This window comes from Chrysochloris asiatica, unplaced genomic scaffold (assembly GCF_000296735.1).
Source record: "Chrysochloris asiatica unplaced genomic scaffold, ChrAsi1.0 scaffold00015, whole genome shotgun sequence".
Taxonomy (NCBI): domain Eukaryota; kingdom Metazoa; phylum Chordata; class Mammalia; order Afrosoricida; family Chrysochloridae; genus Chrysochloris; species Chrysochloris asiatica.
In genome coordinates, this window is record NW_006408533.1 from 14,615,461 (window position 1) to 14,641,256 (window position 25,796).

A 25,796-nucleotide genomic window follows, 5' to 3' on the forward strand; every position below is an offset into this window, starting at 1 on the left:
AGTTAAAAAAGAAAAAGTTTTTACCTTTTATGTGTGCCTTTTCATAATACAAACACTGCTTTGCTGATCTTCTCTTCTGTGAATTCTTGTTAAAAGTAATAATTGAAAATTAACTCTAAAAATAGGTTCTTTCAGTAAATTAATGAAAATCTAATTCAGCAATTGAGTTTAATAATCACTTATAGATCACTGCTCTGTGCCCATTTTTGCTGAGTTGCTGAGACCGGGGCTGCTGAGGCAGATGTCAGCACCAGTGTTTAAGAACTTGCCAGAAACTCTTGGGCCAAGTTCCAAGGAAGCTTGGGTAGAGAAGGAGCATGTCTACCCAGACACTAGAGTATTCTCTGGGGAAGCTCTTCGAATTTGATCCCTCAATATGAGTTTGCCAGACTGACAAGTTAGTATTGTAGTTATATGTCATCAAGTCGGTTCTGACTCATAGTGACCCTATGTAGGGTTTCTGAGACTTCAGATCTTTGCGGGAGCAGAAAGCTCACCCTCTCCCCACCCCACCCACGAGTTTCTGGTGTACTGGAATTGCAGGCCTTGTGGTTTGTAGTCCAGTGTTTATTGTATGGAGCCAGTGTGCTCCCTGGACAGAAATGTGGGTAAGGGTATTTAGAGAATGGATAGTCAGAACAAATGCTACAAATACAAGTGTATATGTTCAGGAAACACCACAGATTCTAAATTTATCTAGATTACAGGGTGAGTGGGGAAGGTGGACAAGGTGTAAGACTAGAAATGAGACAGAATCAAATTTGTAGGCTGATTTTTTTCCCCCTTGCATCTTGGGTTGAAAGCCAAAATTAAGTGAGGTTGCCAATTGTACACCTGCCGGTGGACTGGTAATTATGTTCGTTAGGAGGGAGTACCATCCATATCTTTGTTCCAATATGCATCTTTACTCAAAAGAGTTCTAGCCCTCATTTTTTCTAGTTCAACTATGTTTCAAGTTGAGTAGTGAGTGAAGAGAGAGGAGTAAGTGGGAACACTTTGAGACAAGAGACTGAACTTCACAGCCTTACTAGATGGAACCCAGCCTTCAAAGCGGACTCATAGTGTTTTAACTCCTCTACCATTGCCCTTTGTGTAGATAGACAAACTGAAGATGAAGAAATAAAACGGAGAGGTCCAGGTTTCTAAATAGAATATTTTTGGCTAGAGATGTGAGAGTGGGGTTGTTACTAGATGGGTTTCGAGTCACAGAGGCCCTATGTACAACAGAGCATGGCCCTGCACTAGCCTCACAATTGTTGTCACACTTGAGCCCACCGTTGCAGCCCCTGTTCAGTCCATGCTATTGTGAAGGTCTTGTCTTTTTTTTTACTGGTTCTCTAACAAGCATGACATCCTTCTCCATGATAGTATGTTCAAAGTAGAGGTGAAGTCTCACCATCCTTGTTTCCAAAGCATTCTGACTGTACTTGCTCCAAGACAGATTTGAGTTGGGGTAGAGGAATAGAAATATGAGAATCCCATTAAACAGTTTAAATGTAAAACCATCAGGTTAGATTTGACTGCATTTTTGGCTTGCCTGATTTCGCCAGGTAAGCAAAATGTAAATGCATTTCTGTACCTTTTCTATACATTAAAAAAAAAAAAAAAAAAGTTGAATAATTAAAGTTCTAGGGAGAACTGAGCCTGTCATTTTTATTTCTTCCTCTTCTGTTTGTCTATATACACAAAGGAAAACCAATCTTGTGGGACATTGGGGTATGAAGAACTGGCATGAGTTCTGTGACCATGCCAGTACATAGTTAGAAAAAATAGCTCCCATTCTGTTCTGCATGCCAGAAAGAGATCACTCTCTAAGCTGCATGTCAGTGTTTGATATTTATTGGATAAAACATCTGTCCTGATTTTTCAGTTTCCTGGCTTCTGTTGAAATTTAACATACAGAGGATTTTTCCCTAATCCTTGTTTTGACATTAATTTTTCTTTGGCTTGTACTTTGGAAGCCAAACTCAGTCCCTTAGGTAAATATTCAGGCAACTGTTTGAAATGAGTTCTGCATTATTTATTTATCAATCACATCTATTATTAAGAGAGCTGCAAGAATAATTAAAAGTGAAAACCATGTGTTTTTTCAGAATTCAAATCTGCTTGAAGCTAGCTACACAGTCTATCTACTCAGTGAGTGAGTGGTTTTTAATTTGGCCATCACACGTCAAGTTTATGTCGAATAAGAGGAAGAGGTGACTCTTTTACACATATTTAAGCCCACATTAGTTAGTCTTTCAAATATGAGAGGACTTCCAAAAGTTCATGGAAATTTTTCATTGCCTTTTCACTCCATTTTTCCACAAACTTTTGAAGCCGCCTTGTATATATGTATATATGCTGTCAAGCCAGTTTCATATTGTAATGATTCAGTATAACAAGCTGAATTGCCCCATATAGCCTCCTAGATTTTAACCTTTATGGGAGTTGGTGACTAGGTCTTTTCTCCCATGGAACCACTGGTGAATTTGAACTGCAAACCTTTGAGTTCATAGCTGATTACTGTAGCCATTGGTCCACCAGGGCTGCTTGGGACAGGTAAAAAAAAAATGTATACACACACACACACACACATATATATACACATACACACACACACACACACAGATTTGAGTGCCCTGCCCATTTTTCCTTGGTTATTTCTAAAAAATTAATCCCCTCAGAACCATCCTTAGTAAATTCTGTTTTCCATTACATTTAAAACAAATTTAACAATTTTTGTATGTTGAATTTGGTAACATTGACTATGCAAGTTTTGCAACCACTCTTATCCTCCTTTGCCAGATTGTTCTTCCTCCATTAGCATAAACTCACTGACCCTGAAGCCCAGCTTCCTAGCTAGCCTTTCTAGTTGCTGTAGTACGTTTGCTACAATGTTAGAAGAACATGATGCTCAAACTGTTGTTTGGCTGAAGGAGCCATGTGGCACACTGGTTGAAATATTTGACTTCTAATTGAAAAGTCAGTACGCTGCTAATTGAAATGTCAGCAGTTCAAATCCACCAGCCATTCTGTGGAAGAAAGGCGTGTCAGTCCGTTGCCACAAAGATTATAGCCTCAAACGCCCTCTGGGACAGTTCTGCAGGGTTGCCATGAGGCGGAATCTGCTTGAGAGCAGCGAGTTTGGTTTTGGAGATTGTATTGTTTGTATTAAAGATTTCAGAGAATATATTTGGTTAAGGTTTAAAGATTGTCCTGAGGCAAAAGTTTGGGAGACTGATCTAGTCTCCGTTTTATAGTTGACTTTTCTTTGTTGTTATTGTTAAGTGCCATCCAGTTGATTTCGGCTCATAGTAGCCCTGAATAGGGTTTTCCAGGGAGAGGCTGATGAGTTTAACCACCGATCTTGTGATTAGTAGTCCAGTGCTTATTTTACACACAGGGACTCTACTTTTCTTTCAGGATTCTATATTTTCTATTAAAAAAAAAATTAGGGGGAAATAACTAATTAGTTTGACAAGAGAAATGTAAATCAGTACTAAATTCCAAACAAAGGAATCAGGGAGGAAAAGGTCTGATGACCAGTGCAGGGATTCTCATGGTGCTTTAGGTGGAAGGTGGAGAATAAAATCAAGTAAAACAGAGTTGTATTAAAGGAAAACCAATCATCTTGAGAACAAACTTCATAGTATTTCCTATTGTTTCAACTCTATTTTCTTGCCCTACATCTGAAGTTGTGGACTCTAAACTGAGCAGAATCTTTGCATATGTATGTTAATCACTAACAAACATTGCAATAATAAACTTAAACCAAAATATACAACATATGTGCTGATATTGAAATAGGTACCACCGTGTTTTGTGATAGATAGGTAATAGATGGATCGATGGATGGATCGATGGATGAATGGATGGATGGATAGATAGATATTTCATGTGAGGATGGATGCTGCTGCTGTGTTTCGTCAAGCTGTTTCCTACTCACAGAGACCCTATATGGCATTTCCTAGGCTGTAAGTCATTATGGGAATAGAAGGCCTCATCTCTCTCTCTCACAAAGAGGCTGGTGGATTCGAACTGCTGACCTTGTGGTTAGCAGCCCACTGTGGAAATTGTCAACTGGATTGTGCTTCTCCTCAGAAAGGACAGCTGATTATTGTCTGCTTCCTTCAGCCGTCAGAACATTTGAGGGCAGTGAGGCCTGAATTACATACACTGATTCTCCCCCCAACCCCAGGTCAAATAAATTTATTATCTAGTCAGGGAAAATGATTTTTAAATTAAAAAGTATTTCCTTAGATTCCAAGAAGCAATGCAGACTGTGACAAGAGAATATATTTCATGCATTATAAATGCATGAAATCACCTCACTGAAGGTTGAGATGGAAAAGTCACTTTGGAAGTGAATGGAATCTGTTAGACATAAGGCAACAAGGAACTGCATTGAGCACTGGACCTCAGTGGATGCGGTTGATTCCCCAAGGACTTGGTGGTGTTAAATGCCATTGAGTTAGTTCTGACTCATAGTGACCCTGTATAAGTTTTTTGTTTTTGTTTTTTTGTTAAGTTTTTATTGTCAATTATGTAGTAGTTTACATGGGAGAACATCAGCTTTACATTCATCCTATTGTATTTTGTTTCATTGCAATGATTATAATCCCCTCCATGCATCATCAACCAACCAAAGGGTATGCACTGCAAGCCTGCCCCTTGGCAGTGAGCACACAGCCCCTCTCCCTCCCTGAGTCCAGAGTCCCCAGCTGCTCCATCTCTCTACGTCATCATCTCTGCCTCCATCTCTGGCGTCACTGTTTCTTTGGGTAGGGTCCTGCACTCCACTCCTCTCCCTTGGTGGTCCAAGGGGCCTCCACTCATGGACTGCAAAATCAATCACTCCTCTCCTTTTGTTACAAAACATCTGCCTTTACATTTCCAACCCTCACAGTTAGTCCTGATGGCAATTATTCACTATTGTACCACAAGAGTCTTATCTCCATCTCCTTTTACCAGCCTACTCCTTACAGATTGGATACTACTCAATGGAAATTGTACCTTCCTCTGGAACTAGGCTCCCCCTTGAAAGCTTGTAAGCCAGTCACTTCTTGCCTTTGTAGCCCCACATTTTGGGTAGCCAACGTCTACGTTGGCCTTCCCTGTCAACCCTGTGTACCCAGGTGGGTGGGAATGATCCTCGCTGTAAAGATTCGTTCCCTCTTTTTAGCTACTACATCTGGTAAGTATAAGTCAAGTTCATCAAATTGTATCAGATTACTCTTTTTTTCCTCTTCTTTCTTCTTCTAGCAGAGTTCTGATCATCCAGCCATTGAAGCCAGGTCAAGTGGGTATTATTTGCAAGTATGGGTGTTCTCGTGCATCTCCCCTCGCTTCGTATCAGCCAGATGCTTCACTCTCTGCTTTAGTCTTCTGTGGCCATGTCACTGTCTCTGGGCCCAGGAGTCCCCAGGTCTCGCCATACTGCTGGCCAACCAGGTCTCAACCGGGGTTCACAGGAGTCTATTTGAACATGGCCAGACTTAGCTCACATCTTCATTGCTGTTTTCCCCTACTTCCCCTTATCAGTGACCAACGTGGTCACCAGCAATACCACATTTCTGCTCATGTATTCCCCTTGAGTCTTAGTCTTGGAAGGGGGTTTGCTCTGAGGGAACCGAACCACTGCTTTAGTGGCTCCCTGGTGAACAGCTTGCTTGTTCTTGTGGTAGTCAATCAGACTGCTATTACTGTTTTTGATTTTTCCTGTGCTAGTCTTTCTTTCAAGCAGTATCTTCTGTTCATCTGACTGCTCCATGCTAGTCTGCTTGTCCTTTCGAATGGAAATTTCCCACTTCACAAGATTCTAGATGGGGTTCAGGGTTCTACCTATGGTCTTATGCAATGCAAAGGCTCTGCAGGAAGCCTCTTTCATTGGGCAGCTTCTAGCCCCCTTTTAGGTATTCCAATCAGTTATAGGCTGAAGACGGACTTACAAGCTTTCTGTGGCATACACTGGTTCTTGACTTGTTGTTTGCTCCTGCTGCATTTGACACTTACCCTTGAAAGACTTGTAAATAAAAGCATTTCCTAAGCAAATTGGTAGTTAAAGTCGATTTTAATGTTCAGTATGCAGAAGCAGTCACATATTTTCCATAAATTCCTTATAATTCATGATTAAAATTCAGGATTTGTTTCTCCTTTTCCTGTTAGTAAGTTTACAATCTCTAAGTAGAAATTAGATTCTAAGAATCTGAAGCCAAGAAAACACACTTTACTTTTCAGGGTGAATTTATATGGTATCCCTTTGAATCTTCTCAGTTGGGATTGTGTATCTTGTTTACCAACTCTCTCTCATTTCCTGTTTCTCACACTTTGGAGGGACATTGGAACATGGAGAAGCCCATCTATATAATCAGCATGCAAAATAAGTTTATCTGTGGAATATAAGCTGGTGATTCTTTCCAATATATCTTGATATGCCTGAATTACGTGTTGCAGTGTACTCAAGGGATCATTACCAGGAGAGACACTTCGGAGCCATAGTTTATGCCGGCAGTGGTATGGAATGTATCTTTTCTAGAACACTTAGACTGTCTTAAAGAAAAATGTCATATTGCACCAAATAGAAAAAAGGTAATCTGATGTTTAATTCAAGGTCTTTGTTCACTCTATCCATTGGGGAAATCCTTTTACTACTACTTCAGCCATAATACTTTCTGGTCCCATCACTTTCACCCGTAATTCTCCCATTATTTTATATTAGGCTCCAGATTTCTTCGTCTAACCTTATTAGTGCCCTGTGTTAGTACTTTTAACATGATGGAACCTTTGACATTGAATCTTCTACATTGAGTCTTAGCTGTTGAAGTCAAATATGTAAGTGAAAAAAATCATAATTCTGGAGTTAGGCCACCCTGACCCTGGAGCCTATCTCTGCTGTTCCATTGGCAAGTGAGTTAGCCTTTCGGAACCACTTTTGTCTCTCCATTATGGAGATTAATACCTTTCTTCCTTACAAGGAAGCTGTAAGGATTAAATGAGATCATGTATGTGAAACACCTGTATTAGGGCCCAACAGTTTTCCCCTTACATGTGTTCCTTTGGCTTCCTGATGACTTTCTATATAAAATGAAACATGATAAGCTCCTTTTTTATTCACATTCTCTTTCACAGGCCATGCCTTCCTTTTTTAACAGCCACTGGAGTATTCTTACCACTGTGAGGTACACTTTCTTCCCTGTGACTTGAGTAGATTTTTTTTTTTTAACCATTACACCGTCCTTTGTAGTGGTTAGGAATCGGGCTACGAACCTTAAGGTCGGCAGCAGTTCGAAACTACCAGCTGTTCCGTGGGAGAATGATGAGGCGTTCTGCTCCGGTAAAAATTTACAGCCTCAGAAACCCTATATAGGGTTGCTATGAGTTGGAACCGACTCCACGGCACATGACTACCACCACCACCACCACCCCATCCTTTAAAACTCCCCTCTATGTCCTCCTTGAATTAGCATTAGTCCTGGTACCCTAAAGAAGTCATGTTTTGTGCTTTTACCATCTGTTCCTAAGTTAGTTTCTCCCACCTGCATTCCTTTTTTGGGAGTCCTGGTGCAGCCCTGTGGGTTAACACACTGGACTGCAAAGTCGGTTTGAATCACAGGGTCCACAGTTGAAGCTCACCAGCCACTCCTGGGAAACAGGATCACTGTGGGTTGGAACTGACTTGATGGCACTTATCAACAATATTCCTTTGACTTAAGTTTTCATTCTGCCACTGACCCTACTATTTGCTCACTTTGGTTTTTCCCAGCAATTCCTTTTCCTAGGCCTATATCCATGCCACTTCTCAAATCACTGCAGTGTTAAAACGCATTTCTTAGGTGGAATGTGAGTGTGATACTGATTGAAGAGTTCTCACAGCATCGTAACTTGACTAGAACATCAAGTGCCTGTGGGCTCCCAAGTCATCCATGACAAGGTGACATCTGTTCTCCTAAAAAGTATTCTTTTTCAGAGAAAATGTCTTCTGTAGACTAGGCAGTTGCTGCTGTTGTTAAGTGCTATCCAGTTGGTTCTGACTCACAGTGACCTTGTGTAGAGTTTCCAAGGAGCAGCTGGTGAGCTTGAACTTCTGACCTTGCAATTCAAATGACTTTGCAGTCTCATGCATTGACCCACAGCACCACACCAGGACTCCTAGACTAGGCACTTATTGTTGTTGTTAGGCGCCACCGAGTTGGTACCAACTCATAGCAACCCTATGCACAACAGAACGAAACACTGCCCAATCCTGGGCCAACCTAACTACTGTTGCCGTGCTTGAGCCCATTGATGCCACTTGGCCAATCCATCTCGTTGGGGATCTTCCTCTTTTTCTCTGACCCTCCACTTCACCAAACATGATATCCTTCTCCAGAGACTGGTTCCTCCTGACAACATGTCTGAAGTATGAGAGATGAAGTTTGGCCATCTTGGCCTCCAAGGAGCACTGTGGATGCACTTCTTCCAACACAGATCTGTTAGTTCTTTTGGCAGCCCATGGCACTTTTCAGTATTCTCCTCCAACACCATAACCCAAAAGCATCAATTATTCTACAGTCTTCCTTACAATTCTGGTAAATGGGCCAATTATATTGTAATCTTCAGAGGGTACTATTTTCTTGAAAATAATTGTCCTGAAAGGACAACTAGCCTCTTGAACTTCATCTTTTCTTCTCTATGCTAGTCACTTCTTTCCCATGGATGTGACTAAGCATGCCACAGTAGATCATCGATTGTATAGAGTGAAGATTGTTAAATAGAAGAGTCTCAATTTGTGGGCCCCAGTAGATTGAAAACATTTTATTACTTTAGATTTGTTTCTGTAGAATACTATGCATTGCCTAGCCTCCATATTCAGATTCAGATAGTGTCTATTGACATCCAATTCTTGGACCAAATATTGAGCTGGTTTTTTTTTTTTTGTTGTTGTTGTTGATCTGATGTCTACACAGAAGCCCTGTACCATAGAAATGGTCATCAGTTAGTAGGTGAGAAGATGGACGCCTAGCGAGGTTAAGTGTTCTCTAACTGTGCCTGCCTGGTTATGAAATGACCCTCTCACTTCACATCTAAGTACTCGTCTCTTTACTGAGCTAGCTTGCTTTATTTTAAGTATCCATTTTCAATTTGAGAAAAGCTCCAAGTGAGTTAATTACAGTGGATATAAAAAAAGGAATTCAAATTAGTAATATCATTATCTGTCTCTGTTTCTAGTTTGTGCAAAGCAGGTAACTGATGAAGCGTCTTCCACTCGAGATTCAAGCCTTACTAACCCAGCAGTGCAAAGCAAGTTAGTGTCTTCCTTTCAGCAACACACCAAAAAGGCTCTTAAACAGGTAAGCTAACAGTACTTGTTCTTTGATGCTCAGTTCTGCAGACTTAAGGTCATAGGAGTTCTGTTGATCAGGTAAAATGAAACCAAACCTACTAATTAGAAAACAATAATGATTACCTGAATTAAACAGCTTCCATCTTATCAAATACAATAGTTTTAATCTGTGTCCCAAACTGGAAGGGGCATGCTGAAAATTTTTGACGTACAGTTTAAGACGATAAATGTGATTAGAAAGATTAAAATTTGCTTGATTTTTTTTTTTTAAGAGTCATAAGAAAAATAGTGGGTTCATAAACTAACATTTTCAAAGTTATTATTTATGGTCTTGTAATAATTGCTACAAACAATCAACAGATCATTTCTTGTTACTGAGAGGCAACAAGTTAACAAATGAAATTAGTGAAGTAGTAATTATGGCTTACTTGTATCTAAAATATTCATCAGTGCATATTCCTTGGTGCTGAATGGCAATTGGCTTTCTGCTGTTGTCCCATTACTGCAGTGTGGATGGTGTGGTGCACTGAGATGGGTGACAGGTAGTAGTTACCTGTGCTCTGATACTCAAATTCCATTGAGTCAATTTGGAGTCATGGTGACCTTGTCTGTGATGCATAGGGATATACCTGCTGAAATTGTGGAATTAAATCACCAGGCTGTTGGGTGGTCTCGCATCTCTGGTCTTTCTGTTAGCACCCCGCTGTACTATCTGTACTACCAACAGACACCTGACACACCCTGGTAAAATCCTTGTCACTTGCTCTGTGACTCTGGGCAAGCCAGTTCTCCTCTCAGAATCTCTATAAAATTATTTCTTCATAAAATACGGGTTATAATAGTTCTTGTTCATGGGATTGATTTGGGAACCAAGTGAGGTGACCCATTTAGAGTGTGCAGTAGAGTGAGTGTCTGGCTTATAGTAATCATTCAATTAATGTTAACTACTGTTACATGTTTGGTAGGGTGGAGAGTCAGAGAAAAAAAAGGAAGACCCTCCCAGCAAGATGGATTGGCCAAGTGGCAGCATTGATGGATTCAAGCATGGCAATGATAGTGAGGTTGGCCCAGGATTGGGCAGTGTTTCGTTCTGCTGTGCGTAAGGTTGCTATGAGTCGGTGCTGACTCGATGGCACCTAACAACAACAACAACAACAACAACTGTTGTAAGATAAGAGTCCTGGTGTGGTGCTATGGGTTAATGCGCTGGACTGCAAAGTCAGTTTGAACCAAAATGTTGACAGTTCAAGCTCACCAGCCACTCCTTGGAAATCCTATACAGGGTCGTTATGGGTTGGATCTGACTCAAAAACATTTAAACAACAACAAAATAGTAACTGCTGCAGGATAAGCACTGCACTAGTAGTCACAATGTCAGCAGTTCAAACCTACCAGCTGCTCTGGGAAACACTATATAGGGTGGCTGTGAGTTGGGACTGATTTGACAGCACATGACATCAGCAACAAACTGCTGCCACACTAGCAAATATTGAACTTTGCAAGAAAGGAAAGGAAGATTAGTTGAGGGTATTGCATGGTGACAGGTGGAAGGCTCACATATGTAAACTTGAAGATGTGGTTTCCCTTATTTAATGGCTGTCTTCTTGCATTTCTTATTTGGATACGTTTTTGATCTGTTTCTTCATACCCACCTCTCAATGATCCTTACCGTATCTAGGAATAGAAGCACTATTCTCCTGATAACAAAGGGAAAAGATAAACTAGATTTTCCAAAATATGTTTAAAAGATTTTAAACTCCCATCAAACGTTAAAGCTATTATTTCCATCCAGTCTCTTAGACTGTCTCCACCTTCTCTACATCAAACAAGGGAGCTTAGGAAATAAATAACATTTTTGTACTGAAGTATATTACTTTTCTATTCTACATTGGTTATTGGACTTGAAAACACCTCAATATTTTGGTGAATTTTGTATTTATATCATAGTTTCTGAGAAATATTTTAAGCATCATAGAACACAACTGAATTCAATGTTTAGATTTTTTAAATTGATGAAGTAAAGAGTGGATGAAAGGGAAGCCTGGACAAAGGCTCATTTATGTGGCAAATAGGATGCAGGTAATAGAATGCTAACCAGGATGGAACAAAAGGCACACAACTGGGCACTTGTAGCTGTGGCATTCAGGAAACCTGTGTGTCTCAGAAATGAAACACCTGCAAGAAGTGAAAAAGTATTGTTGGTTGGGTTCCAGTTTATATGTTAGGGTGCTTTCCCAAAAAAAGGATATTATTATTATTTTGCCATGGGATGTGATGATTTTTAGGTAAGGGCTAAAATCAAATGTGTAGCAAAACTCAGGTGGACTTCTTCCCCAAATCATTGAAACTTTGCAGAAAGTTTATGGGCCTGCTGCCTCATATAAATCAACATTTTTAGCTTGATCAGGCATTTTAAGGAGGGTTCAGAAGACCTCAAAGATAATCCATGCGAGGAAGACCATCAACCTCAATGAATAAAGAAACTGTAGCTGAAGTCCAGAAACTGGTGAAGAAGACCATAGAATACCACTGACGTTGGAATTTCACATGGTTTGACACCGTCCATTTTAAAAGAACATCTTAGTCAGCTTTTGGTTCCATGGTGGCCAAAAGCATCTTGCGAAGATCAGCAAAGAGCCTCCTACCCGTAAATGTCATACCTAAAGGACCTAGCTAGATAGCTATTTGGCACATGTTTTCTTACCCTATTTATTCAAATCCAAACTTAGAACACAAACCAGATTCTCTTAAGCAAAGAGCTGATCTTTCCAACATACTTTTTAAAGTCTGAGGATGATTTCATTAAATGAGTCACCGCTGGTTACAAGTCTTATGTGTACTAATATCCAAAGAGCAAAGTCTAGTCAAAACCGTGGTTTTCTAGAGGATTTGCTGGGCCAGTTGAATTCAAGGCAGACAGATCAACTCAGAAGATTATGGGTATTGTTTTTATGGAATTCTTGATTTTTTTTTTTTTTTTAAAGCTATCACAGAGACTTACTACTACTACTACTAAAAAAGATTAAATGGAATACGGCTTTGATTTAAAAAAAAGGTCAGGAAATAAAAGTTTTGCAAAGAATTTTTTTTTTTTATTTCCCTCATCACAATGCACCTCGTCACTCTTCTAGGGTAGCAAGCGCTGTCCTACAAGAATTTAATTGGAAAACCCTACCCCAGCTGGAATCCTGGTGTGGCGCTGTGGATTAATGCGCCACATGGCAAAGCTGTTTGAACTGCAAAGTCGGTAGTTCAAGCTCACCAGCTGCTCCTCGGAACCCTATACAGAGTCACTGGGTTGGAAGTGACTCAGCAGCACTTAACAACAATAACACCAGCTACCTTTCAACCCTAATCTTGCCCCTTCAGACTTCTTCTTGTGTCTTTGACTCCAGGAAGCCAGCAGTTCTGTTTTGATGTGATGTTTTTGATGTGATATAAGTTGAAGAGCACAGAAATGTTCAGTGAAGGACAGAGAGGTAGAAACGCCACCTTCAGAAGTGTTTATATCAGGAGGGAGAATATGTTGAGAAATAATAGCTAATATTTTGATATTTGTTTAATAAATGTTTCTGTGATTTTATAGTAGTTCTTCTCGATGTACCCTCACACATCTAGTAGCCATTTAGCAAATGTGTGCCTGTGAATACTTTCTGAATCTGTATACAAAGCTAAAGATTCAAATTGCTCTGTTGTTATGTCTAGTTATTTTTCCACTTCCTTCATTTTGGTCTCATATCATTTAGATTAGGAAAACCTGGCACTACTTTGAGCTAGTGTTTTCTTTCTTGTTGAAGAATGCATGTTCATGGAGAGTGTCCCTTGTTTCCTTAAGATTTAAATTGCGTTGGAAGAAACCTCATTACTTTCTGTATAGTGTCATATCCTGAAAGCATTTCTTAGTCATTTCACATACTCCCTACTTTATAGCCAAAGAGAAAGTTACTATCTAGAAGAATAGGGCTTAATATAGCAGGTATGTTGATATTTGATTAATAATCAACTGCATATTGGAAATATATTTAGAAGAAAAGCTGCTCTTGCAGAATTGTGCCTAGATTCCTTGTCATTGCTGAATTTCTTAAGACAGCATTTCAAACATTGACTGAACATGTGGTGGTTTAAACTAGAGCAGCCTCAGCAGATCTGCTGCTTTCTTATCTTTTGGATAGTTGAATAGCTAAGACTTTTAGAACTCTTTATAACTGTATTATATACGTATATATGTGTGTTCTTTTAAAAAGTATTTTATGTGTATTCATATATGAAAAATAATAATTTCATGATCCTAAATGTCTAGTTCACCTGATGACTATAATAATAATATTAGCTGATATTTATATTATTTGTGTTCCAGGCATAGCACAATGCATTTTATATGTGACAGGTCATTAAATCATTATATAAACCTTTTCAATTATGTTTTATTTTCCCCATTTTTCAAATAAGGGAAACTAAAACTCAAAGGTTAAATAAAGGAATTTAAATAGTGTATACAGAATCATCCAGAGTAAATCTTGGAGAAGATATTTGAACCCAGAATTATAATATCATATTTTACCCTCTTAACTAATACCACCTTTCAACATAATAGTATGTCCTGTTGTTGTTGTTAAGTGCCGTCGAGTCGGTTCCGACCCATAGCGACCCTGTACAGGGTTTCCGAGGGTGTAAATCTTTACGGGAGTAGAAAGCCTCATCTTTCTCCTGCAGAGCGGCTGGTAGTTTCAAACCGCTGACCTTAAGGTTCGCAGCCCGAGTCGTGACCACTACGCTACCAGAGTATGTCCTAGAATAGATCAATTATTGATTGATACTACCGAAGGAAATTCATAAAGTTGTATAGCTAAAGAAAGCAATGTAACATAGTCATTAATAATGTAATTTCTGAGCACTTATAACAACTTTCAGTACCTGCAAGTATTAATGGCACACACTCAAAAATATTAGCTATTATTATTTACCCAAAATACATTCTGAATCAGTAGTGCCTGAGTAGTCTAAATGTATATTGGCCAGTGTACACTGCTAGAAGAAAGTAGGTGGGAAAACCGAAAGCAGGGAAACAAACAAACAATAGCTGTAGTATAATCATCAATATGATGAAAAACAATTAAAAACAAATTTCCATGCAAAGTAAGGCAAACATAATTTACCAGATCTAAAGCCTAGTTCCTACCCCACCCTTGTTCAAAGCATGTTGCTGTAGAATGAAGATTCTTTTACTTAAATAGCACTGTTGATTGCAGTGTAATTATAGGCTAGGAAAAATGGGAACTATAATACCACTTGGCTATTGACATAAGATATTTTCATTGCTCTCAAATATTTGGGTCTCTTTTGCCTTGTAATCATCAAAATAGAAACATCATAGGTTGTGTATAACTGCATGAATAACCTACTGTTATTTCTGTAGTGATTTTGAATTTTGTTATCGATAATAAGCATATTCAGAAGCTTCTGAGAGGAACAGATTGCTGATTATTACCTTGTTACCTGTCTTCTTTCTGCTTTGTTATTTTAGTTATAATGATCCTATAATGCAAAATGATTAAAATTAGAATTTTGAAGAATAATTAAGGAAGATTAAATTTGGTTTAAACAGAAGAATGAAATGAAATATCCAAGAAGGATGAATTCTTTTATGATAGAAATTACAATAGTCTTTCTGGTTGTTTCTGTTGGCATATTTGGGCCCTTTGTTATTTGTGTAGGGTGATAGAATTTAGTCATAAAATAACAGATCTTTTTCTCTCTTGGTATAGCAAAACAGATCCATTCTTTGCATTTTGCCTTAGTCTTGCATGTTTTACCAATACTGTGAGATTCCTAAGGTTATGTTGTGTAATAGCAGTTTCTGAACATGGGTGTTGACATTCAGCATACTAGCAGCAGTCAATGTTACCTGCAGCCAGTTTATTTTATATGTGTGTTTTTCTAGTTATTTAAGTTTTAGCATTTAGTGCATGTGTGATATTTTCAGATTTTTAGTGAGGGATTTACTACATTTAATGCTTCCTTAAGTTGCATCATTGGTGTTACTTCCATAAAATGAGGCATTACTTGTTTAGACAAATTCAAAGTTAACATAAAATCGTCTCATTTTACATTTTATTTTTCAGTTAGGATAGAAATGAGAGCCATTCCATGTTTTTAGAGTTATTTGACAAGTTTTCTGTTCATAAAGAAAATATTTATCTAAAGGTTCTTTTCAATTTTACAAGGATGTAGGAATAGATCTCTAGAGAAAAGCATTTTTCAGCCAGCCTCTTTCGATTTCTTCCTCTTTGCTTGAAGCCAGAATTGTAATTGATGTGAGTATGTGTTCTTCAGTTTTCCTAGGCTGTTTTAGTTTTATTATGCTTGCTGTACAAAGTATGTGTAGTTCCAGTTTGAAGCCTAAATTTTTTTTTCCACACAGAACAGTTTCTAGAAGCATTAAACTTGGTTAGTTTAACTGTACTCATTCTTGCAGTTGGCACAGATATAGAAATAGTACTGTGCCGTGTGGGCACCAGAACACTGTACATGAGACCAGCTTGAAGGTAGACTGCCTTTATACTAAAGCCTCACCTGGATATTTAGCCAGTATCGCTTTTTTTTCTGGATCTGAACTTAAAAGATAGACAGTTATTCAGTGTTATCTTCCATTCCGAGAAGCTGGATTATCTGAAGAAGAACGTGGTATTAAAACCTGGATTATATGAAGAAGAATGTGTTATCAAGATTGGAGGATGATTCATTAACTATCTGCAATATGCAGATGATACAACCTTGTGTGCTGAAAGTGAAAAGAAATTAAAGCACTTACTGATGAAGATCAAAGACCACAGCCTTTGGTATGGACTTTACTTTAGTGTAAAGAAAATAAAAATCCTCACCACTGGACCAATAGATAACATCATGATAAATTGAGAAGAGATTGAAGTAGTCAAAGACTTCATTTTACTTGCATCCGTTATCTACATTTACAGAAGCAACAGTCAGAAATCAAACGACCACATACTGTATCTGTAAGTCTGCTGTACAAGATCTCATTGAAGTGTTCAAGAGCAAAGATGTCAGTTTGAGGTCTAAGGTGCACCTGACTTAAGCCATGGTATTTTCAGTAGCTTCGTATGTATATGAAAACTGGACAATGAATAAAGAAGACCATAGAAGAATTTTGATGCATTTGAGTTTGGTGTTGGCAGAGAATATTGAAAGTACCACCGACTGTCAGAAGAACAAACAAATCTGTGTTGGAAGAAGTACAGCTAGAATGATCATTAGAAGCCAGGATGGCAAGACTTAATCTCTCATACTTGGGGCATATAATAGGACAGACCAGTCCCTGGACAAGAACATAATGCTTGGTAAAGTGGAGGGTCAGTGAAAAAGAGAAAGACCCCCAATGAGGTGGACTGACACAGTGGCAGCAGCAGTGGGCTCAAGTGTAACAATTGTGAGGTCCTATTCTCAGGATCAGACAGTGTTTTGTTCTGTTGTGGATAAGATCACTATGAGTCGGAATTAACTTGTCATCCCCTAATAACAACAATAAGACCTTTCGTTAGCATTCCAATGTATTGGGACAGTTGAAGGGGCATTATTAACACTGTTCCTCCTAACATGAATCTAGACCATTATATTGAGACTTTTTAGTTAATGTTGATGATGTAAAGCCATGTTACATCTGAATCAGCAGGGCCACAGTTAGCTAATTAAGCCTCATAGAGTACAGTAGAAAGAAGTGTCTCCTAAGTATTCTGAAAGTGTCAAATTGCATTTTGTTTGGTCGCACAAGAATGCTGTGTGTACGTGTAGCTGCGTATGTGTGGCAGAGCAAGATGAGGTTATGAAAACCTCTCCTAAGAAGGCTGTGTCTTTGGGTGAAAGGAGCCCAAGTATGTAGAACGTCAGCTGAGGGGAGAGTCCTGAAGGTCAGCCCTAAGCAAGGGTGTGCCTTGAAAACCTCTCAACTTAGGCCTTTGAAATATCCTTTAATACACTTCATAAAAAGCTAGCAATTTGAATGTGAGACAGAAAATAATGACATTATAGAATATGTTGTTAAATGTCTTCAAGTTGGCTATGACTCATAGCAACCCTATCTATATATACCATCCTCAAAATTGTTGCTGTGCTTGAGCTCATTGTTGCAGCCACTGTGTCAGAGTATTTCGTTGAGGGTCTTTCTATTTGTAGCTGACCCTCCACATTACCAAAAATGATGTCATTCTCCAGCAACTGACCATTCTTCTCACTGTGCCCTTCCCAGTATAGTAGATCATGATTGTCTGAATCAAAATAACTAATACCAGTCCACTTTAGCTCAGTAATGCCTAGGATAGCGTTCTTTATATGTTCTATATAGTTTCTGATGATTGCCAGTTTTCCTAGATTCAGACTTTGTATATTCCATGCTCTGATCATTAATGGATATTTGCAGCTATTTCTTTCTCAGTTGCCACATCAGCAATTTAAAGTCCTGGTAGCTTTACTGCATCCACACCATTAAGGTCAACTCCACTTTGAGGAAGCAGCTCTTCCCCAGTTGTGTTTTAAGTGCCTTCTGATCTGAGAGTCTCATCTTCCTGCCTTATTATATCAGTGTTCCACTGTTGTTCATCAGGTTATCCCAGGCCAGTTGTAGAAATAAATTGCCAGGTCCTTCTTCCAAGCGTGTCATAGTCTGGAAGCTCCATTGGGTGAGTGCCCTTGTTCGTATTGGAAGTACAGGTGGCAGAGCTTCCTGGATCACAGCAAAACACAAGGCCTACAGTACGACAAACTGACAGACGACTGGTGCAATATGTGTGGGGTGAACCTAGCCAGGAATGGAACCTAGTCTTTCCCTACGTGTTGTGAAATGTGTTATCTATTGTCCCTCTGGCACACACCCTGTAGAGTAAGTTGTTAAGTGCTGTCTTGTTGGTTCCCACTCATAGTGACCCTGTATAGTGTTCCCAAGGAGTGGCTGGTGAATTTGAACTGCTGACTTTGTGGTTCAAACTGGCATTACTTTATCCCACAGTGCCACATAATACAAAATAATTACTTCCATATTAAGAAACAAATAAAGCACTGTTGGAGGAAGGGTAATTGAAACTATGGTAGAGAAAATAGTATGTGAGCAAAGACTTGAAATCTGTGACGAAATTAGCTTTTTAAATATCTGAGGGAAGAATTTGCCAGGCATAGGAAATAACTAATGCAAAGGCTCTGAGGTAAAAATGTGCCTGGAGTGTTCAAGGCAAGGACATTTCAGGATGCACTGAACTGTTAAGAATCATGTCTACAATGTGAAATGCAATATATCACATATAGTGAAGCCATAAATATTTTTCTTAATAAATGTGTAAATGCAAACAGTAGTTAGTTTGGATGACATGCTTTGCTTTCTTTTTGTTGTGTCTCCTTTCTCATATTTGGCCCCAAAGTGCTAAGTAATACACATTTAGTGAGGAAAGCACTAGGGTGGCAGAACTGTTTCTCCATTGAATATATATATCCCCTATTTCTAATAAACCATTGGCAACAGTTGTAGAGAATTCTCCTCCTTCTCAGTCATCTTCCTTATCAGCCACCCTGGTCGTCTTTTTGTCCCTTTAACCAACAAAGTTCCTTCCTTTGAGGGGTCTTGATATTGGTTCTTCCACTAACTCGGGACCTCATAATTTTCAGGTGACTGGCTACCTCTTATTTAGTTCTCCTCTTTATTGTTGCCACTCTACGGCGTTCTGGTGTGGTGCTACAGGATAATGCGCTGGACTGTAGGGTAAGTTTGAACTACAATTTTGGTGGTTCAAGCTCACTAGCTACTCCTCGGAAACTCTATGCAGGGTTGCTGTGAGTTGGAACCAACTCAACGACATTAACAACAACAACAACCCTAGTGTAAGTGGTTTCCCCCACCTCAATTACTCTGCCTCATTATGCTGATTTCTGTTTTTATAGCTCTGTCTGTATATGAAATTATCCTGTTTATTTTGTGTTTCCTTGTCAGTCCCCCAATAAAAATGTAAGATAATGAAAGCAAAAACTTTCTCATGGTTGCTGCGGTGGGTTAGCACTGCTTCTGTGGCATCACAACAAAGTCCTTAAAAGATGTGTTCATTGTAGGAAGGCTACAAAAGATAAAATTTCTGGAGTATTTAATATATGCTATCAGACAATGGCACTTAACAACAACAATCAAGTGTAAGTACTTGGTACTGTTCACTGTATTCCCTATTTGAAGCATCTCACTAACAACAATAGTCTCTGTTTTACAGTCTGAGATGGAACAATTTATCCAGCATTACTCAGTTCATTGAGTCTCTTTCTGTCTTTACAATCCTCTGCTTAATGATTGCTCCAGATAGCCATTAAGAAAGCTCTGTGGCAGCACCCATTGCCTACATTTCAGCACATTAGAAGATGTGAATTTTAGTGCCTACATTAGAGACCTGGTGTGGCGCTGTGGGTTCATGCGCCAGACTGCAAAGTCGTTTGAACTGCAAGGTTGGCGGTTCAAGCTCACCAGCTGCTCCTCGGAAACCCAATACAGGGTCGCTATGGGTTGGAGTCAACTCTACGGCACTTAACAACAACATTAGAAGATATGAGAGGTTGGCCACGGGCAGGGCCTTGGAGTTAATTCTGACTCAGTGACCCTATGCACAACAGAATGAAATGTTGCTCATCCTGGGCTGTCCTCACAATTGTTCATTTTGAACCCATCACTGCTGCCACTGTGTGAGTCTGTTTTTATGGAGATCTTCCTCCTTTTTGCTGAGTCTCCACTTTACCAAGCATAATGTCCTCCTCCAAGGACTGGACCATTTTGATACGTCCAAGGAGCTCTAGTAGCGTAGTGGTTATGAATCTGGCTGCGAACCTCAAGGTCAGCAGTTCAAAACTACCAGCTGTTCCGCGGGAGAAAGATGAGGCTTTCTGCTCCCATAAAGATTTACAGCCTTGGAAACCCTGTGCAGGGTAAGTCGGAACCGACTCCACGGCACGTAACCACCAAAGTACATAAGATGACGTCCTGTTATCTTCATTTGTAAGGAGCCTTATTGAATGATGCAGAAAGCATCAAAACAAGATGGAAGGAATACACAAGTCACTCTACCAAAAAGAAATTTTCTATGTTTAGCCATTTCAAGAGGTAGCATATGCTCAAAAGCCAGTGATACTGAAGGGAGAAGGCCAAAGTATGTTGAAGGCATTAGAATAGAACAGGCACTAGGAATTTATGGGGTAAAAATGGAAATTTTTCGACAAAGTGATGCAGCATTGAAGGCACTCGCTCACCTATGCCAGGAAATTTGTAAGACAGCTACCTGGCCAACCAATTTGAAGAGATCCATATTTGTGCCCATGCCAAAGAGAGGTGACCCAATGGAATGTGGAAATCATTGTACAATATTACTATATCACATGCAAGTAAAATTTGGCTAAAGATAATACAAAAACATCTGCAACCATATATGACAGAACTTATCTAACAGCACTACACCAGAACTCCAACATTAGCCAACATTTTTCAACACTAAAAAAAAATCCCTTCATCTACACACATGCCTGGTGTGACTCTTTAGGATAAGCACTGGACTGCTTAACTGCAAGGTTGGTGCTTCAGATCCACCAGTTGCTTCTTGGAAACATTATACAGGGTCACTGTGAGTCAAAGTTGACTCAGTGGTACTTAACAGCAACAATTGGATTGTTAAGGGTAGGAGTTGAAATCTGTAATGTAAACCAAAAACCAAACCTACCACCATCGAAAAAATTACAACTCATAGTGAACCTATAAGACACTGTAGAACTGCTCTGTAGGGTTTACGGAATTCTTTATAAAATTCTTTTAAATTGCGAAGGGAGCAGACAACTTCATCTGTCTCTCAAGGAACAGCTGGTGGGTCTGAACCACCAACCTTGCTTTTAGCAGCTTTCTGATAAACTCGTGTCCCCAGAAATACTGTTGTTGTTAAGCACTGTCAACTCGATTTCCAAGGAGCAGCCTGTGAGTTTGAACTGTTGATCTTTTGGTTAGCTGTCAAGTCTTTACCCTATAGCACCAAACCAGAATGCTGTACGGTTATGTTGTTGTTGTTAAGTTCTGTCGAGTCAGTTCTGACTCAATGACCCAGTATCGAGATTCTTAGTTGGCTCAAACCAACCTTGTGGTCCAGTGCATTATCCCACAGCGCCATTGGTAATTGTACAGGCTTGATTGCTTTGTGTTGTCATACATAGTGGACAAAATTGCAATTTAAAGGGCTATGTTGTCTCATTTCGTTCTGTTACTGGATTAATAGGTTAATGTCTATGAAGTTTTTTGAGTTGTAACACAAGGCTAGAGGGATTTATGCAAGTATGTATACGCCTTGAATAATGAAAAGAGTAAATGTCTTAAATATTGCATAGCATACATGCTCTCACTAAATAAATTAATGAAAGTGGACTAAAGGTGAGGAGGAGGACAGTCCTATTCATCTTTGTATCTCCTGTCTTGAGCCAGTCCCTGGCACTGCATAAATGTTCAATAAATGTAACAATTGGCAGGATGATGTCTTGTGTTATCATTAGCAACAGTATCATTTGTAATAGATTTCCCAAGCCATTTACTTTCCCCTGTGATTTCAAATTTCATCTCAATATGCCGGCTCTCATTTCAGTGGTATTTAATTTTTCACGTCTGTAATTATTTGATTTGCTGAATTTCATGATCAACAAGTTGGTCATAGAGCTAATACCCTTTACAAATAAAGTAACATTGTTTTTGACAGCCAGGGGATATAGAATCAGTACAATATTTCAGGAGCTTCTGACAACTATTGGTCGAAGAACATTAATCAAGTAACTGATATGCTGTAAAATTGACAGAAATTACACAGAAACCAGGAATAAAGAGGTTTGAGGCTGTCTACAGTCAGCCTTTTAACCTTTGAGGAGTTTCAGTATTCCTGCGACTGTGAATTTAATGGCTCTTCAGTTTCATGTGCTCAAGCTCTTTTTTTATTACAGGTAATTTTCTGCATAAAACGATCAGTTAGATAAGCTATATTTCAAAACTTTGAAATGCCGTTTATTACGTTATCATCACCGTGGTTGATTCACTTATGAAACACAAAGCGCTCCCATTTGCAGCGATTGACTTGCGTATCAATTTTTTCCTGGGTTTGCTGGAATGCTGTCATGTTCGTGTTCTGAAGGTTAATGCCCAAAGTCAAGCAGACAGAAGCCAAGTGCTGCAAGGTTTCCAAGATTAGGACTGATTCCCCTCACAGAAATAAATGATTCCTGCCATGTTCAGTGATTTTGTGCAGTGCTCCCCATGGCTGAGTGAGTGCATCAATACTGTAGTCCTTACATGCTGTACATACTGATGACACTCGGTGTTAACTTGATTGACTGAGCCGTGCACTGGAGAGGACGCACCTGCGAGAGACGTGCAGACACATATATTTTTATCCTGGTTTCGAAACATTTATTTTACATTTATTTTACTTGGGAGTCATAGTTTCATATTCCCTGGTCTCTCAAGCCACACAGCTAAGGTAGAACCGCCCGTTAAGTGCTGCTTTGTTGTCAGAATTGTGCTGAAAATGGTCTCAGGTTTATACCCTCTGCTAAAACCTGATTTTATGCTTTTGAGGGAAAATGACACGAAGGTGACTATTCAGAATCCTAACAATTAGTGGCTCTGTGGAATTGTTGAAGTCTCTTAGAGGTTCTTTGTACAGCTGGGCAAGTGGATTGTTTCATGCAATTATAAGAAATTATTTTGGTGACATATATTTTGTTATCATGTTTTGTAGGCTTTGAGGCAACAGCAGAAGAGAAGAAATGGAGTCTCAATGATGGTAAACAAGACTGTTCCTCGTGTTGTTTTGACACCATTAAAGGTGTCTGATGAACAGTCGGATTCGCCTTCAGGTAAAAAGCTAAAATACTGTATGCTTGGCCAGTTTCTTCGCTGAGGAGGTTTCCTCACTGAGAGAGATGTCATGTTTTGTTTTGTTTATTTTTTCCTACCATTTTTTTCTTTTCTTGAACTGAATACTCTTTCATTTGAGGTTTGGCTTAATTTTTTTTAATCCTTTGATTGTTTCAGGAATCAATATACAGACTATTCCCCTCTTTAAAAAATAATCCTAATAATAAGGCACCAGTCCACTTACCACCAGATGACTTGATTTGCTAATGTTAATAGGTCTAAGAAAATGTGTAATAATGCAAGGTGAATTTGTTGTTGTTGCTTCTGCTTTTGTTTGAATATTGAACTTTAATGGTAGACCACATGCTGATATGTAATTCCATCAAAAGCAGTTGTGCTGGGAGTGAGTGTGAATGTGTTTGCCAGTACTCTGCTGCAAAATCAGAAATTCTTTATTAGTTTTTGTGTTCTGGCTGTGTTCTCACCTCAGTGCAACCCTGACCTTTTCACCTAATTTACCTTCTGTCACTTTATCAGCTCTGTTTACTGTAGATTGCTGTTTGCATTTGCTGTTCAGGCTTCTACTTAAAGTTGTTGATAAAGATATGATCTCTCACTCTCCTGACCCTTCCCTTCTTGGCCTTGTTCTCCCTCTGCCTTGCAGTGTCTCTATGTGGAATTGTCCTGTTAAGGCAGATTCGTGTTTTTTAACAATCTATTCTGTCTTATAAAAGCTATAAGATCTAGGAACGTATTTTTTACTCCACTGTTAAGGCCATCTGTTCTTGCTTTTTGTTCTGTTTGATTGATTTATTGGTCTCTTCTCTTTACACCTAATAGGGGAATCAGATTGCAGCCAAAGGGAGGCATATTAACTCTTAAAAAAAGATTATATCTGCCATTTTTACAACAAGTTTAGAGGTTTTGTTGTTTTTTTCCCCTTTTTTCAAGGAGATACTAACATATTAACTATTTCCTTTTTTTAGGATCTGAGTCTAAAAATGGTGAAGCAGACAGTTCAGATAAAGAAATGAAACATGGGCAAAAATCTCCTACTGGAAAACAAACAAGTCAGCACTTAAAACGATTAAAAAAGTCTGGTTTAGGTAAGTGTTCAATAGAGTGCCATTTTTTGTTTCTGAGATTTATATTTTTTTAAATGAAAATATTCAGAAGTTTTTGTTTTTGCTTTAATGGCTAAACAAGGAAATAAAATTCTTTCTAATTTATCTAAAATTAGTAAGGATGGTAAATAAATGCAAATTACAGTTGTATGATCTTGAACTTATTACTAAATTTATGAATGATGTTTTAGATATTTTAAATGTTATAAATATTCAAATGTATGCTAAGTTATTACTATTAATGTGCAAGGTTTTGTCTCTTCAACTGAATTTTGCTTTGTTGGAATATGTTCTATTGGGGGTACATTGAATTGGAAGGTTTATAAGGGGACTTCAAAAAGTTCATGGGAAAATGGAATTAAAAGACGATGGATGGAATTTTTCCATAAAATTTCGGAAGTCCCCTCATATTTTGATTAGGTTCACTTGCAGTAAAAGTGCTTTGCCTTGCTTTTGGTCTTTGGTGCTTAAAATATACAGAGGTGCCTGTGTAAAGAATACTATAAAATTGCTGAGAAGTGTGGAAGACACAGCCCATGAATTCACACACATCAGCACTGGGTTTCCTTTGAAGTCTTCCTTCCTGCTAACTTTTCATGTGGAACCCAACAGCAGTGTTTAGAGGAAAAGGAGCTTGTGAATTAAAAAAGGGAAAAACATATATTCTAATCTCAACATTATAATTTTAGACCGTATCTGCATTGTTAAACTACCTAAATCTAATGGCTTAATTTCTCTTTCTTATTTTTTTCACCTGTCAGTAGGGGTAATGATTATGAAGTGGCTCATTATAACATTTTGTAAAATGATCTGTAGAAACTACAAGTTTATTGACTGAACTTTGTTACTGGTTTTGCCATTTACTTTCTTGGTACAGTAGGATAAATCCTATTTGCTGAGTTAATCTGTTTAAAAACCAAGCAAAGTTTTTATCCATTATTTTTTTTCCAAAGAGATTTATTGATTCTCCTTTCACGTACTATAGATTTGCTAAAAACAGAGACTATAACTTTTAATAAAAAAGACTTTATATAGGATTTTTAAACACTAAAATAAAGGTCTTGGGAAGCAAAATTCATTTTTGTTTTAAATTCTTTAACTATAGCACAATTTCCTGTTTTACATTCTTCCCAACTTCAAATAATATTATAGTTACTGTCTAGCCCAAAAAGCACTCATGTATAACTGCAGTTATATATGCACTGATGTGTAACACTGATTTGTCAATGTTCTTTGAGTAGTTTCTATAATGGAAAACTACAAAAGTATAGTTATATGTAAAGAATGTACTTTAAAAAAAGCTTCAAAACAAAATGAACAGCAACAGTAAAAACTTGTTACATGATAACATTCTTAAAATAATTTAAGGGCCCTGGTATGGTGCTGGATTATAAGCATCCGGCTGCCAACTACAGGGTTGGCAGTTCAAACTCAACCAGCTGCTTTTAGAAATCCTAAT

At 38.6% G+C, this 25,796-nt stretch overlaps 1 protein-coding gene across 1 annotated transcript in view; it reads left to right on the forward strand.

The window, feature by feature from the left end:
* The window catches only part of ASXL3 (additional sex combs like 3 (Drosophila)), a 213,655-nt gene that overhangs the window by 74,218 nt on the left and 113,641 nt on the right, over positions 1-25,796 (forward strand). The window contains exons 4-6 of the mRNA XM_006835133.1: positions 9,190-9,311; positions 23,095-23,212; positions 24,200-24,319. Coding sequence (XP_006835196.1) covers positions 9,190-9,311; positions 23,095-23,212; positions 24,200-24,319 — 360 coding nt within the window. The remainder of the gene's footprint in view (positions 1-9,189; positions 9,312-23,094; positions 23,213-24,199; positions 24,320-25,796) is intronic.